Below are 13,954 nucleotides of genomic sequence, written 5' to 3'. Positions count from 1 at the left end.
ACTGGCAACTTTTAAACCTCCATAACAAACTCGGGTCAATAGCTTTCAGATTAATAGCTTTCAGATGATATCAAATATGGCTACTTAAAAAGTCAAAATTCTTCTGTAGAAAAAAACTACCCCGAGCAATAATATTCCACTACTTTCCTCGAAAGTGAGGAAAAACAGATGTACAAGCTATGTTAACTTCAAAGTGATATAAGTCCGTCTATTAATAAAAATCAAAAAACTAATTTCATTGTAACTGAGAATCACTAATGAGCCCAATTAAATCGTCGCTCATGTGTTATTAGCGCGCAAACATATCGCCCCCATGACTTTAGAAAAAATAAGTTAAAAAGTAAAACAGGTAAGAATTTCATTAGGAGTGACCTCAGGACATCAAGAACTTTCAGATAATATGAAAAATTCTAGTCAAAATTGGCTAGATCAAAAAATTGTCCGACAAAAAAATAAACAAATTACTTTGATGATTTTGGCAAGATTCTGTACTTAAATAATTCTGGCAAGATGATCATTTGAGGAATGAAAGCACCTGAAATGCCCTAAAGTTTCTTAAAATAAAATAAGACAAAAACTAGTTATATGCTTGCATAAAAAATAAACAAGCGAAACGGAGCTTAGCAACATTTGCGTTACAAAAACATGAAAACAGACGAAAAAAAACTTTCAAAAATTTTATTCAAATTTAATGAAACAGGCTTTTAGTATTTTCCAAACGTTCACTAAGCCAACAACACGTGGTTAGCTACCAATAAATTAGAAAACAAAAAATGCCAAAGTAAATTGTTTTCATAAACCACAACTAATAGAGCTAGAAACGAAAAACCGAACCACTAGCATTAGACAAACTTATAGTATTTTGCGAGCGCTATTTTTGAGCCAAAACGCGTGCTCGGACGCCAATTGATCCGAAAATCAAAAATGCCAAAGGACACTGATGTCATAACAATAATCATTTTTTTTAAGTATGAAAAATTCGTTTAGAAAAAACAGACAAAAAACACAACCACAGGCATTAGAAAAGCTTATACTATTTTCCGAGCGTTCACTGAAGCAATAACGCGTTTTTAGACGCCAATTGAGCCGAAAACAAAAAATGCTAAAAGAAAGGAATGTCATAAAAAATAATACAAAAAATTTATCTCAGGAAAACAGATACGAAGCCCAACCAATAGCATTAAATAAGTTTATAAAATTTTCCGAGCATCCACTGAGCCAATCAAGCCTGGTTAGACGCCAATTGACCCAAAAATCAAAAAGGACAGATGTCATAAAATCATAGAAAAACAAGCGAGAAACACAAGCTCTAGCATTAAACAAGCTTTTAAAATTTCCGAGCGTTCACTAAGCCGACAACACGTGGTTGACACAGAGGCGAAGCTTCGCAAACACTAGCGAGAACACGACAAAAAGCAGCTATTTAAAGTGCATTAACAAAAATTAGAAATAAGCCTCGAACAAATAAAAAATCAGCTACGTCTGAGATTCGAACCTTCAACCTATAGGTTGAGAATCCCACAGAGTAACAACTCAGCCACGGACGCTGGAAAGTCACAAACACTAGCCGCAAATAAAGCGGAGAACAGATGCTATACAATTTCCAAAGCTACACAGTGGAACTTCCAAATAAGTGAACAATTTTATTTGCGAGTTAGGTTAGAAAAAAAGGGGCGTAATAATACACTAAGCTATAATAATACACTTCACAATAATACACTAGTGTGAAAAAATAGTCAATTTTCATATAACGGACATTACTCGATCGCGTTTTTCACTCAAAATTGAGCAAAAAATGAAAAAACTTCAACCAGTTTTTTTCGACATTGGAAGAATTTTCTACAATGTTTAACATCCTTGGAATCACGACTGAAATGGTTTTAATATGATATAGCACTCAACTCTCTCCAATGATTATTTGTAGAGCTGACTTTGCTTAGAAAAAAAGAACAACTAAAACACCACATCCGAATATAATGAAGCTACCGTAAAATTTCTAAATAAGGAACACTTTTAATGAACACTTTTGTTTGCGAGTTATGTTAGAAAAGAAAGAAGGTTCATAATAATACACTAAGCTGAACGCTAGTGTAAACACCGATTAATCCCGACAACCAGAAAGCCAAAAAAAATTTTGAGCGATAAAAAGTTTGAACTTTAACTTAAACTTTCATTCTACCAACCGACCTGACTCATTCAAAACAATGATAATCATTTTTTATCCTTTACCCGATGCAAAATTATTTCACTAAGCCGACAAAACATGAACCGAAATCATTTAGGCCGAATAAATTCTAAGCAAACAAAAAACGGTAAAAATGCCAGTCTGGGATAGTAAATTTTAAAAACTTCAAGAATGAAAACTGCGTACAGCGCAAAAAAATTTGGCGCGGCAACTAAGCCAACAAAACACCAGCCAACAAACTATTGTCCGACTATTAAAATTTTCAATTTCAGACACTGAAAAAACCAAGGTCCTGTCGGTACTCGAAAACCAGAGCATGGTGTGCAAATGCAACCGCATTACCTCCAGGCAAAGTGAGAAGAGGTCTGGAAGTTGCTAAGACTCAATAAAAAAGCAACATCAATTTCAATTTAAAAATGTCTAAGAAAAGTTGTTGACAGGAAAAAAACCTAGTTACCGATTAAACACAGTTGCTCTGGCAAGTGTAAATAGACATCTCATTAGTTGTTTTTGTTCACATTTACAATAAGTTAAGAACCATGCTAGCAAATCTTTTCAAATAAATTCTAAATGTTTTTCTCCATCTACAATGCTCGATATACCAAGAAAATAATGTTGAGAAGTTAGTTCAGGGAGCAATTCGATACACAATCCAACCATCCGAGTTTTTAGTCATCGTTTTCTCATCAAACGCGTCCGCACTCAACCTCTTGTCGAACACATATCTATCATGCAGCCTGTCAGTATTTCCAGCCCAGAACTCGAAATAGTCCGGCACCACTTTGAATCCACTCCAGTCATCCGGAAGTGGCAGCGCGTCTTTATTTTCGTACTCTGATTCCAGTTTGGAGTAAGCATCTTCCAAAAACTTCCGATCTGGAATCGGGTCGCTTTGGGGACTGATTGCCGCACTGATTTGACTGCCTTTTGGCCTTGAAATGAAGTATTCATTAGTTTGATCACGCGTTACCTCGCTCGCCTTTCCCTCAATTCGCACCTGGCGGTGAAAAAATTCCCAGTATAAATTAAGAGCTACAAATGGGTTTGCTTTGATCTCGTTAGATTTTTTGCTGTTTAGACAAGAGTAGAACACGTAGCCTTCAGTGTCATATTCCTTTAACAAAACATAACGACTAGATGGGCGTCCATTTTGGTCACATGTGGCGACTACCATTTTATTCGGCTGCTTGATATTCGGCTCTTTGACCGCTTCTTCCATCCATTGCTTGAACAGTTCAAAGGGGTTCAAACTTCGAAAGTTCGTGTCGTTGAGGGTGGAGTTTCCGTCGTAGTCGTACGGTACACGGATGTCTTTTAAGGAGCTCATTCTGCAGTCTAGAAGCACTCGGCAGTTCCGAGTTACAGGGATCAGATTAAAACGCATTCATGTGAATACAAATCTGAAACGAAATCGAATAATTTCATTTCAGCTCAAAAATAGCTTAAACAAGCGACTCGAAGATAGGTTGTCAAAAACTGGCTCACAAGCAAGAACTTATAAGAATAATTTTAAAAAAAAACAGCACATATTTCAAAAAATAGGGTGATTTAATAGTTTTTAGAGCCGTGTACAGCATATGTTTGCCTTTATTGTTGAGAAGACAGCCTTTTAAAAGAGATCGTTTCATTTCGAGCTGGGTCAAAAATAAAGGGCGCCCATATGCTACTCGATTACCACGATTCAGAACGCCTCAATTCATCAATTTAACAGTTAATCAATAAGATCAATTTAAAATCAGAATATATCTTAAGTAATTGGCCTAAGCAACTATACTAATAGAAACAGAATAATGTCAATGATTTCGTGCAATAGACAGCAATTAATTTTTTTCTCAGTTCCCACAACATTAACGGGTCACCAGAATGAACTGTGGCGTAGGTTCGCTTTTTGAGTCATTTTAGTATATAAAAGAAAAGCTTTCAGCCTATCAAGCACGGTATCACATTGCAGCCCTATTGGTCAGAGTTTCAATAACAAATATATTTGGATTTCCACAAATACAGCTTAAAGTAACGGCTCATCTCTCAAAAATCAGATTTAAACATGCTACAACAGCCACTAGACAATTTTAAAAAATTAATATTCTGAAGCATTTTCAAAGAAAACCATAGCTGTTTACTGCGCAAATGGCACAGAATGTTCCGACCATTATCTAAAAATACGACAAAAAATTTTTTCAAATCACGGTCGTTTTTTTGGCTTGGTGCGATACTCGAAGCTGAAAAAAAACTAGCGCTTGGGGATATTCGATAGTCATAGTAAATAAGCAAACTGAAAAACTATTTTTGTTGAAAATGACTAGAAAAACAAAAAAATCAACTTATTTTTGGAGCATATTGAATTTTTGAAGTTTTTCATTGCAAAATAGCGGTCCAATACTCCAAAAAAACTAACATTAATCGAGCAAAACTAAATTTTTACGATTTAAATTAGGCTCGACACTGGGAAATAATTTTTGAAATTTTAAAAGATCAATCTAATCACGACTATAGAGGCTTTAATATTATATACCACTCAACTCTCTCCGATGAATATTTGTGGTAGTTGATTTTGCTTGGAAAACAAAAAAATTAAAAACTTTAACACACCAGAATAAAAAGTTCCTCCTCATTTTTCAAATGGTCGTAATAAAAATATGCCCGCAAAACCCTTAAAAGGACAAAACAAAAACACTAAAAAAGTTCAATGCTTTTTTCTCAAATTGTGTTTATATTGAGCAAAAAGTGAAGTGGCTTTGAATTTTACCGGAATTAATATGATGCAATTTATTTTACAAAAACTACAACCAGAACTTAACCCCAAAAGCAGGGCATTTTGGCTTTTTACATGATCAAGAATAACGCTTAACTACCATGTCAATTAATAAAATTATGTCACAGGAAGCCTTCTACAAGCCCAATAGTTTTCTAGAACGATACTTACCGAAACTTTGCGCGAAATTTGTTTTTAACCAAAGAACTCGATTAAAAACTACCTTTTTGGCTATCAAGCAAGTGTGTTCTCTTACACTGATTTTTCAAGATTTCAACTTTCTAGAATATAGTTGGGATGAGTAGGAGGCTTCTCGCAAATTAATTTCTGTATGAATTAACTTGGTACTTTGAGCGTAATTCTCGATATACTAAAAAAAGCCAAAACGACCTATTTTTGGGGTGAAATTTTGGTTGCTATTTTCGCAAAACATACTGCATCATAATAATTCTGGTTGAATTTACGGCAACTTTTTTTTCATTTTTTGTCTAATTTTGTGAGCAGTTTTCCGGATAACTTTAAATCATCAATGTAAGATGGCAAGTTAGCGGATAGAAAACGAAAAGGAAGCCTCGAAAGCAAAATAAATCAACAGAAAAACAACGTCGAAAAAACTACAATCACAAAAACTTCTACGTTTATATTGAACGAAGTTTATTTTCAGGGAAAAAATTCTGAGAAACGCCGTCATCATCATCAAAACAACTTTTAGAATCATATAAATAGCGGCAATTATCCCAAAAATTGAAAATTTTAATGTAGACGCCGAAAACAAAAATATTGCAAGAAAAAATTTGAACTAACCCTTTGAGTTTGAGTCTTGAAACCCTTAGTTTTTACGAATCAGCTCTCCTGGATTTTTTAAAGTAAGTCAACAAAAAATTTGCAAACAAATGAAAAATTTGTTATGAAGCTTTTGTTTTAATGACTCATCATTAACTTTCGTTGATTGCAACTTTTAGTTTCTGGATTGAATTTTTGTGACCAGATGATTTTAACCCCAACAGTTGACTGCTAGACTGAAAAACACCTTGTCTTCGGTGTTGAATTCGAAAAGACTTTCATCGTAGTTTCAATTTCAACTGTTTACCACTTTTCAAAATAAATTGACTTCTTTTCTCGGCTCAAAATTTGACTTTTAAGTTTAGAAGATTTTTCCACGAAGGAAAAGGCCAAGTAGGTGTTCAGATCCTCACGGAAAACCGCTATTGTGCCCCTGGTTAAGAACTAGAGGCAATTTTCTGGCTATTTTTCTGAGCTGGACAATGTTGCCTCACCCTCCAGTGACGAGCACAGATCATGGTGGGCCTCGAACATTCGACCTTTCCATTGAGAGGCTGAGACGTGACCACTTCGCCACCACTCAACTTTCATGTGACTGCACTAGCTGTTTACTATCTATTTTTATAGATTCGAAATAGCATCATAATTTTCATTAGTCCTTAAAAAGTAGTCCATAGCATTTTCTCACCTTCAGTTTTGTCCCAAACATTCTGGTCAATTTTGGTCAATTTATTCAGTTTTATCCCAAATCTTTTAAACTAAACGTATTATTTAGATCTTAATTTTTTCAAAATGGGTTTCAGAAAGTTTTCAGAAATTTTCTTTAACTTTTCTGGCGTATATGGGGAAAATTTTAGGGCTGATCAACTAAAATCAAATGTTGTTCTTTTTAAATTGCACCGCAGATACGACCCTTTGAAAAAATTTGGCAGCTAGATAAGGCCAAAACATTTGCCGATCGGTGAAAATATCTTTCAATTTTAGCTTGGAATATCAACCTGGCCGACATAAAAACAACGTACATAAAAACAACGACATAAGAACAAAAGCTAAATTTAGACATAATATATTTAAAGAAAGACGAAGAAAGATAAGGAATGCTTCGCTATGTTTCCAGTTCAAATGTTTTCGACTACCATCTTCTGAAACACGTCCATGGATTCGACTACTTTACTAAATTCATCGAATGAAATCTTGTCATCTCCGTCAGTGTCAGTGAGAAACATGGTCTTGTCCACTACCTGCTGCAACTCCTTCGGCTTCAGATTCTCGCCCACCATCATTTTCAATACCTGTTCAGAATTTTCAATACCTTAACAGTTATCAAATTCAGGGTAATTAAACAAGTTCTGCGTCTCCATTTTCATTTGATTCTGTGAAATTCCGAATTACCTCTTCTTGTACTGGAAAATGAACATACCTTCACTGCTCAAAAATTCTATAGTAAAACTGAGTTGATAAAAACAGGTGAACAACTGTGATATTTACTTGGTATAACTCGCTGTTGGATATGTATCCATCTTTGTCAATGTCGTAGATCTGGAATGAGAAGTGAAGTTTGGCCATTTTGTCGCCTAAACGTTCAACCAAAAAACAGCTAACTGGCAGATGGACGAAGACCTATGAACTCACGGAAACCAAAAACGAAGTCTAGTCTCAAAGAGAAAAAAATATGATATTATAGGTTTCCCAATTGGTGTACCGCAACAACTCGCTACAAAAAACAACTCGTAACAACAACACAACTCGCAAAAATTATGGAAAGCAACGACTCCCAAAAAAATTGAAAATTATAATTTCGGTTGAAAAATTTTGGTTTAATTCGAAAAAACTGGATCAATAAACTCATTTTTGAAATAAAAAGTCGCTCAAGTTTTTTCACGCTATTTGTAGTTAAGTTATTGGAGAGTATAATTCCATTGAGCAAAAAAAAAATGGAAGTGAATTTATAAGACATCAAAAGTCAAGCCGATAAAAAATGAGCGTGAATAAATTTTCCTGAAACACATTAAATTTTTTTTGCACTGCGGTGTCTTCACTTCGTTTATTGACCCTTACTTACATATCGACAATCAAATATCAATTTCAAACATTTAAATGCTTGTATAGATGTAAGATCCGAGCAAATTGGCTAAAAAAAACAAACTTGAATTACATTAACTAATCTGGATCTACTTAACAATCTCCCCCCCCCCCCCTATTGTACCTACTAAAGAATCTCCCCCCTTTCTTGAAAGGGGGTAGATTGTTAAGTAGATCCACTAATCTCTCTGGTATCATCAACATCGAGATCATTTTTACCGGTTCTCTTACTTTTAGTACTCAATGATACTACTGGAATTACTCTAATAATTGGCAGATTTATATGAGGTCTGAACAAATGAGTTTTCGAAGTTTTTTTCAAATGCTGCAAATCTGTTTCTTCTCCAACTTTCTGGGGCACTCGAAAAAGACTTTAATCTTTCCTTACAAATCGTTAATATGAATTATTCTGGACTACGCTTGTCCAGCTTGACAGTGATACCTCTCTAATTAAACTGCAAATCGCACAAAAAGCAACTTTTCGCATAGTGGCTGGGTGTACTAAAATGAGTCGTACTGACCTCGCCTACAATCAGAGAGCAAATTAATAAATCTCAAATCACCAAAAACTGCTTGTCACCAAAAACTGCTTGTATCCCAATTCGGCCTCACTCAATACTTAATTACTGATGATCTCCTCTTCAATTTTACCATACTAACCCATGACCGGCCCCAAACTAAGCCGCAATACGATTGACTCTTATTAAGGGGAAACTTGACTAAATTTCAAGCAAACGAGCTAAAATATTTCAACGATCTTAACCAACTAAGCGCGTTCATAATTTAGTTTTAAAACCTTACAACCACAAAATTTATTTATACCAATAAGACAAAAGCCCCGCCGAAGAAACCCTGCGAAAGTTAAGACTCTGCCCCACTCGACTAGGCTCATCTTCAACCAAATATCTGCCGTCCCTTTTGCAATGCTCCCGGCACAGCGCTGCATCTTTTATCTAGCCCCAAAAGCCTTAATTGACTTGTTTCGTCATCCGGTGGAAGACGCAGCAATCCTTAGACTCGAAGAAAGCATGCCGGCGGCAGCTCAAATATCGGGCTAATACTAACAAGATCAACCATTTTCTTAAATTTGACTGATTTCGTGCCGTTGGAAAATAAAAGATTAAGACCTGGACTAAACTATTAGATCTTGCTAAGTAAATAGTGTTTTCACAGAGGATCAGCTTCAAATCAGCTTCTCTCGTTCGATTTAAACTTTTTCTTTCGTTTCATGTAAGCTATGAAAAAGTTTCTCCTGATTAGCACAAATTAAAATTTTCAGCCTGATTATATACTGGTCGACATTAAAAATGCTTGATATTCATTTTTAAAATTTTTTTTAGACTTGGTGATAGCAGGTCGCATAAACATCGGGCTATAAACAATAACAAAAATTTTCCCAAATTTGGCTATTTCTTAAAATTTCAAGCCGTTGGAAAAATATTCTCTAGCTGGTGAAACCTGCTACTTTAAAACCCGGATTAAACTGGTAGTTCATACTAGTAATTCAATAACACTTTCTCATAGGGTAGCTAAAATCACTTAGTGAATTTTGTGTGACTACTTATGCAGAAAGAAACGAACCACTCATTATCACAAACAGGCAAAATGCAAACCCTGGTAGATTTACCTAAAGAAACACGAATGAAGCTCAACTAACTAAATTACATCCTTTGTTATTTTTCAATATATAGCTAAGGGCATTGATATCTGTTGCATGGTCTAAGCAGCCAGTTAAAACGACTAACTAACAGCCAAATTTGTCCGAAGAATCAAACCATAACAGATTTTTTTTATCAACGAACTGAAAGGAAAGCGCTGGTTTACACACGAATGCTAGGGATTAAAGTAACACTTAATTTAACACTTCTTTCTAGCTCTCGACATTGGATTAGCCAAATTTGAGATTTTTAGCCTGGTAATATATTAGGCAGAAATTCAGCGCGATAGCAAATGGATACTTTTGTCGAAATTTCAGCACGATAGCAAAATGATTTTTTTTTTGAAATTTCAGCGCGCTAGGAAATTTGTTTTGTAACAATTCGACTAATTTAAAAAGCATTATATGCAGGCCGGGCAAAAGCACTGTTCATCTAATTGAAAAATGTTCACGATTTAAGCAGGAAATGTTCACAATAGCAGGCAAATAAAGTGAAGAACCTAGTGTTTCCTATGCAACAGAGCAGAGTTCTTACGAGCTACGCTAAGTTTTCGTCGACCATTTCGCGGAATACCTGTACTTTAGCGCCAAAACAATCAGGATTATGCAGGGCTGTCAATTTTTACTCATTCAGTATAACTTCTAGCGAGAAGGTAGCTGCTATAACAGGACGAAATGTTTTAGTTTAAACCGCAGAAAATTTCTGATTTTTTATGTTTTGTTTTTCGAATACAACTGAGCAAAATTTTCAGACGGAATAAAAGTACTACACTCAGTGGCGTAGGCAGAAATTTTTCTGGAGAGCGGAAATTTTGTCAACTTTTTATTAGGTCGACCAATTTGATTTTCCGAGCTCTCCGAAAATACTTTCAGGATCCTGTTCTGTCAAAGTTTCTGCGCCACAAGTTAAATTTTTGCAAAAACGGGCTAAAGATGACATTTGAGCACTTGGAAAAATTGCTTTTTTTCCTGCGCGCTCTCCTCAAATTTAGTTATATTGGTGCCAAAGGCGCCTTTAGAAAACGTTTGATGTTGGCCAACCAAAAAATGATCTCCAACATATACCAAAGGAGGGACCCTTTGTAAAAAAAAAATATGGTAACCAGAACAAGGGGGGGGGGGGGGGCTCGGCACGCTACTGACTACACATGTGGACAAAACTACGCGCAAGTTTGAGTGTTTAATTATATTTCAAACTTAGAGCGGAAATAATATTATGGTCATGTATTGCATGTTTTCTGAACAGGACTTAATAGTTCAGTTTGAAAATTCTATAGAAAACGGTTCGCTGAATTATTTGGCTTAATAAAACTAAAAGATTGGAGCAATTGAATGTGGGGTTACATTTGAAGACGTTCGCGAGTTTTTCTATGCCAAAAACGAACAGTGCCAAAAAAAAATTGGCAAGGAAGCGTCATGAAACAACCACCAAAATTACTTTGATTTCTCCGTACACTCATTGTTGACAGCGGCCAAAAAGGGAATTTCAAGGGACGAAGCCAAAAATCTGGCCCAGAAATTACGAAAACACGGTTGTTGTAGACCTCCAAAAAACAAATAATGTCAAAATAAACTTTGGAAATTTTCGCCACCAGTACTTTGCGCTAGAATAGACAATGGAATGAGATTCCTTACAGCAATGACAGTCAATTGTTTCTGCATGGAATTGATAGTCGAACGAAAAAATTGTCTAACCCGATACTAAAAAAAACAGCGCAATGCAAATAGATCACTGAAAATAAAACGGAATTATGGAATGGGCTAGTTTCACTAATAACTGATCGAAGAGAACCTGAACAACGAATACTACGTAAATGATGATTTCAGATGAGTTCACCAGTGGACAAAATCTCTAAAAAGCCTTTTTTAATGTCCATTTTGGACAACATTTAATTCGATTTCTAGTAAAAATTTTACATAGACTAAGAGCAAATGATCAAAGCGTATATTGATTCTTTCATAGAGTTTAGCTTTGATCATTTTCTCTTAATCTATGTAAAATTTTCAGATTCTTTCGTAGACTTACCAGTTTAATCCGGGTCTGAAACGCCAGATTTCCTCATCTACGCCAATTTTTCAATCCGCGTGACAAAGTAAGTAACAGCCGGGTTTAGTAAAACTTTCACACTGATTATTTCAATTTTCTCGTTGAAAATGTTTCACGTCGCATGAACAATTTTTTTTTGCTCTTATTCGAGAAAGAGTTCACTACGATGCAAAACTTAGTGCAGATGAGGAAATCTGGCACTTTCAGACCCCGATTGTTTTGGTTAAGCCTTTAATACAAAAAAAATCATAATTTTATAGAGGATAAACCTGATCTGTTTCTCTTGTCTATCTATAAATTTTGCTGAAAACCGAAGGAAATGCTAACAAAAATGGACATAAAGGCAGTTTAGAGAATAAAAACCTAAATTTGCGCAATTTTGTCCACTAGTGTAGTGCTAGGCGATATTACATCGATAATTTTATTCAACAAGATAAAGCACTTCCCCATACTGCCGGACCAGGCGAACAATACTTGCGAAGAAGAACGAGTAAAATTGCTTCCCTGTACTCCTGATTCGCCAAATTTATACCCTATGGAGCATGTGGGACTAAATGAAAAAAAAACTCCAAGCAAATGGACTGATTCCAAACAATATTGAACTAAAATGGGCACTCCAAAATCTATGGTTGACATTTCCTCCAATATCGATGAAAATTATAATTGGTAGTGCCAAGTCGAAATTATGCTGGCAGAAAAACATTTGGACAACCTACCCGCTATTATTAAGCAAACCTTTATTAAAATAAAATTATTATTAATTATGTAAGCTATTTATACGTAAATTTTACAAAAAGTCGCTTGCTCTTGTTGTTCCTCTAGTATAGATAGCTGGAAAACAATCGGAATTATGGTATGGGCTGGTATCATTGCAAATTTTCGAAAACTTTAATTTTCATTGAAAGAAAAATAAACCGTGAAAAGTACCTAAATGAAGGTTTGAAACACGAAGTATGACCATTTAAGCGACTTTTACACGAAACTTGGATTTATCGACACAATAATGCAAATCTTCATGCTGCCGGACAATACTTACAAAACAAACGAGTTAAAATTTCTCCTTACCCTCCGAAATCACAGGCAGGATTTGTCGACTGTAGAGCATTTCTCTGGGACCAGATGAAAAAAAAAACAGATGAAAATTAATTCGACCGACATTTCCAAAAAAAATGTTGACTAAAATTGGTTCTCCAAAATCTATGGTTGAAAGTTTCTCAAAGCTCAATTTAACTTGAATTGCTTCAATGCCAGTTCAAATTGATACTTATAGACACTAGTTCGAAAACCCTACCCGCAATTAGTACCCAAATTATGCTTACAATTTGAAAACTTTTGAAAGAAAGTTCGCTTTCGTTTAATTTTGTCCACAAGTGTCTTGGGCGAAATTGAAAACACATTAGCAGAGCCGAACTTTAATGAGCCAACAAAACATTCAAGGTAAAACTTTTTTGATTTAACAAAATCCATATGCTTGCTCTGATAAATAGCAAGAGAAATTGACAACTTTTCAAATTAATTTACAAAATGGGCTATGCTTTACCTAATTCATTTCATGGAAATAGCTTTCGTGCCCTTATTCATTCACAGTTCTGGAAAAAACTTGCCTTTTAAGGTCAATAAACTAATAAAAACTGAAGTATAAGCAAAAAATAATGCCTTTTTTGGATCATAAATGTAAAACCCTGATAAATTTAAGGCATAACTATTTTTCAAGCTTACTAGGAAACTCCAAAAGAAAAGACACAAACGTAAAAAAAAGTGGCTGAAAGATTATCAAATTTGCTTCAAAAGCGTTAGTTTGTACGATTTAACAGTTTTTAAACTCATTTATATTTAGCAAAAAGCTCGAGGATGCGTTTTCAATGTCTCGCAGTGTAATTTCTGTCAAAAATGGTCATTAAAAATAAGCATTTAAGCGTAATGTTATATCAAAAAAACGTTAGAACAATTCCTCTCGATGTTGCTCTTTCAATAGGAATCATTAAAACAGTGCCTCATGCATGCAATTGAATTGAGGCAAACCCTTCAAACAATTTTTCTATCAGCACAAAAATGTTTTCACCTTTGACACTGAATTGAGATAGGCCTTGAATGAACTCCTCGAAGTCCAACTCCCCGTCCCCGTCAGTGTCCAAAATGTCCACAATCCTGTACATGAGGGGATTGTTGGTGATATTGGGCAACGACATCAGCTCCTTGATTGACAGCTTCCCATCATTATCCTTGTCCAGTTTTTTAAACCGCATTTGTAGCCTCCGAATTTCTTCGTTTGTAAAAGTTTGGCTCACATTTTTGGGCATACTGACTTTGCTAACGGGCGACTTCGAGCTCATTGCCATCATCAAAAATCCCGGACAAAAAACACGTTTATTTTTGTTCAAATTTTTCAGCCGTTTGAAAAACAATGCATGAATTATGTGTTATTTCATCTAATTTTCGTGAAGAAAA

General features: G+C 35.1%; 3 protein-coding genes across 3 annotated transcripts in view; all 3 read right to left on the bottom strand.

Moving 5' to 3' along the window:
• Window positions 1-13,954, bottom strand: part of LOC134841697 (protein wntless homolog B-like) — a 487,665-nt gene that overhangs the window by 408,364 nt on the left and 65,347 nt on the right. The gene's annotated exons all lie outside the window — the stretch shown is intronic.
• Window positions 2,625-3,581, bottom strand: LOC134842439 (pyridoxine/pyridoxamine 5'-phosphate oxidase-like). The gene has a single exon (XM_063858781.1). It carries the CDS (start codon window positions 3,567-3,569, stop codon window positions 2,814-2,816), a length of 756 nt encoding a protein of 251 aa, XP_063714851.1. The 5' UTR covers window positions 3,570-3,581; the 3' UTR covers window positions 2,625-2,813.
• On the bottom strand, window positions 6,827-13,950 carry LOC134841993 (calcineurin subunit B type 2-like). Its single transcript, XM_063858123.1, has 3 exons — window positions 13,569-13,950; window positions 7,209-7,294; window positions 6,827-7,012 (listed from the first exon to the last, which is right to left on the bottom strand). Exons 1-3 carry the CDS (start codon window positions 13,846-13,848, stop codon window positions 6,839-6,841), a joined length of 540 nt encoding a protein of 179 aa, XP_063714193.1. The 5' UTR covers window positions 13,849-13,950; the 3' UTR covers window positions 6,827-6,838.

This window comes from Symsagittifera roscoffensis, chromosome 3 (genome assembly GCF_963678635.1).
Source record: "Symsagittifera roscoffensis chromosome 3, txSymRosc1.1, whole genome shotgun sequence".
NCBI classification, from domain to species: domain Eukaryota; kingdom Metazoa; phylum Xenacoelomorpha; order Acoela; family Convolutidae; genus Symsagittifera; species Symsagittifera roscoffensis.
Note: the sequence above shows the minus strand (reverse complement) of the source record. Positions and strands in the feature narration are given on the sequence as shown.

Coding starts and splice junctions, on each gene's coding strand:
- LOC134842439 (XM_063858781.1), bottom strand. CDS start 3,569: ATGCGTTTTAATCTGATCCCTGTAACTCGGAACTGCCGAGTGCTTCTA.
- LOC134841993 (XM_063858123.1), bottom strand. CDS start 13,848: ATGATGGCAATGAGCTCGAAGTCGCCCGTTAGCAAAGTCAGTATGCCC. Junction 7,295..13,568: donor ATCTCAATTCAGTGTCAAAG/GTGAAAACATTT, acceptor TTGAACGTTTAG/GCGACAAAATGGCCAAACTT. Junction 7,013..7,208: donor CCAACAGCGAGTTATACCAA/GTAAATATCACA, acceptor AATTCTGAACAG/GTATTGAAAATGATGGTGGG.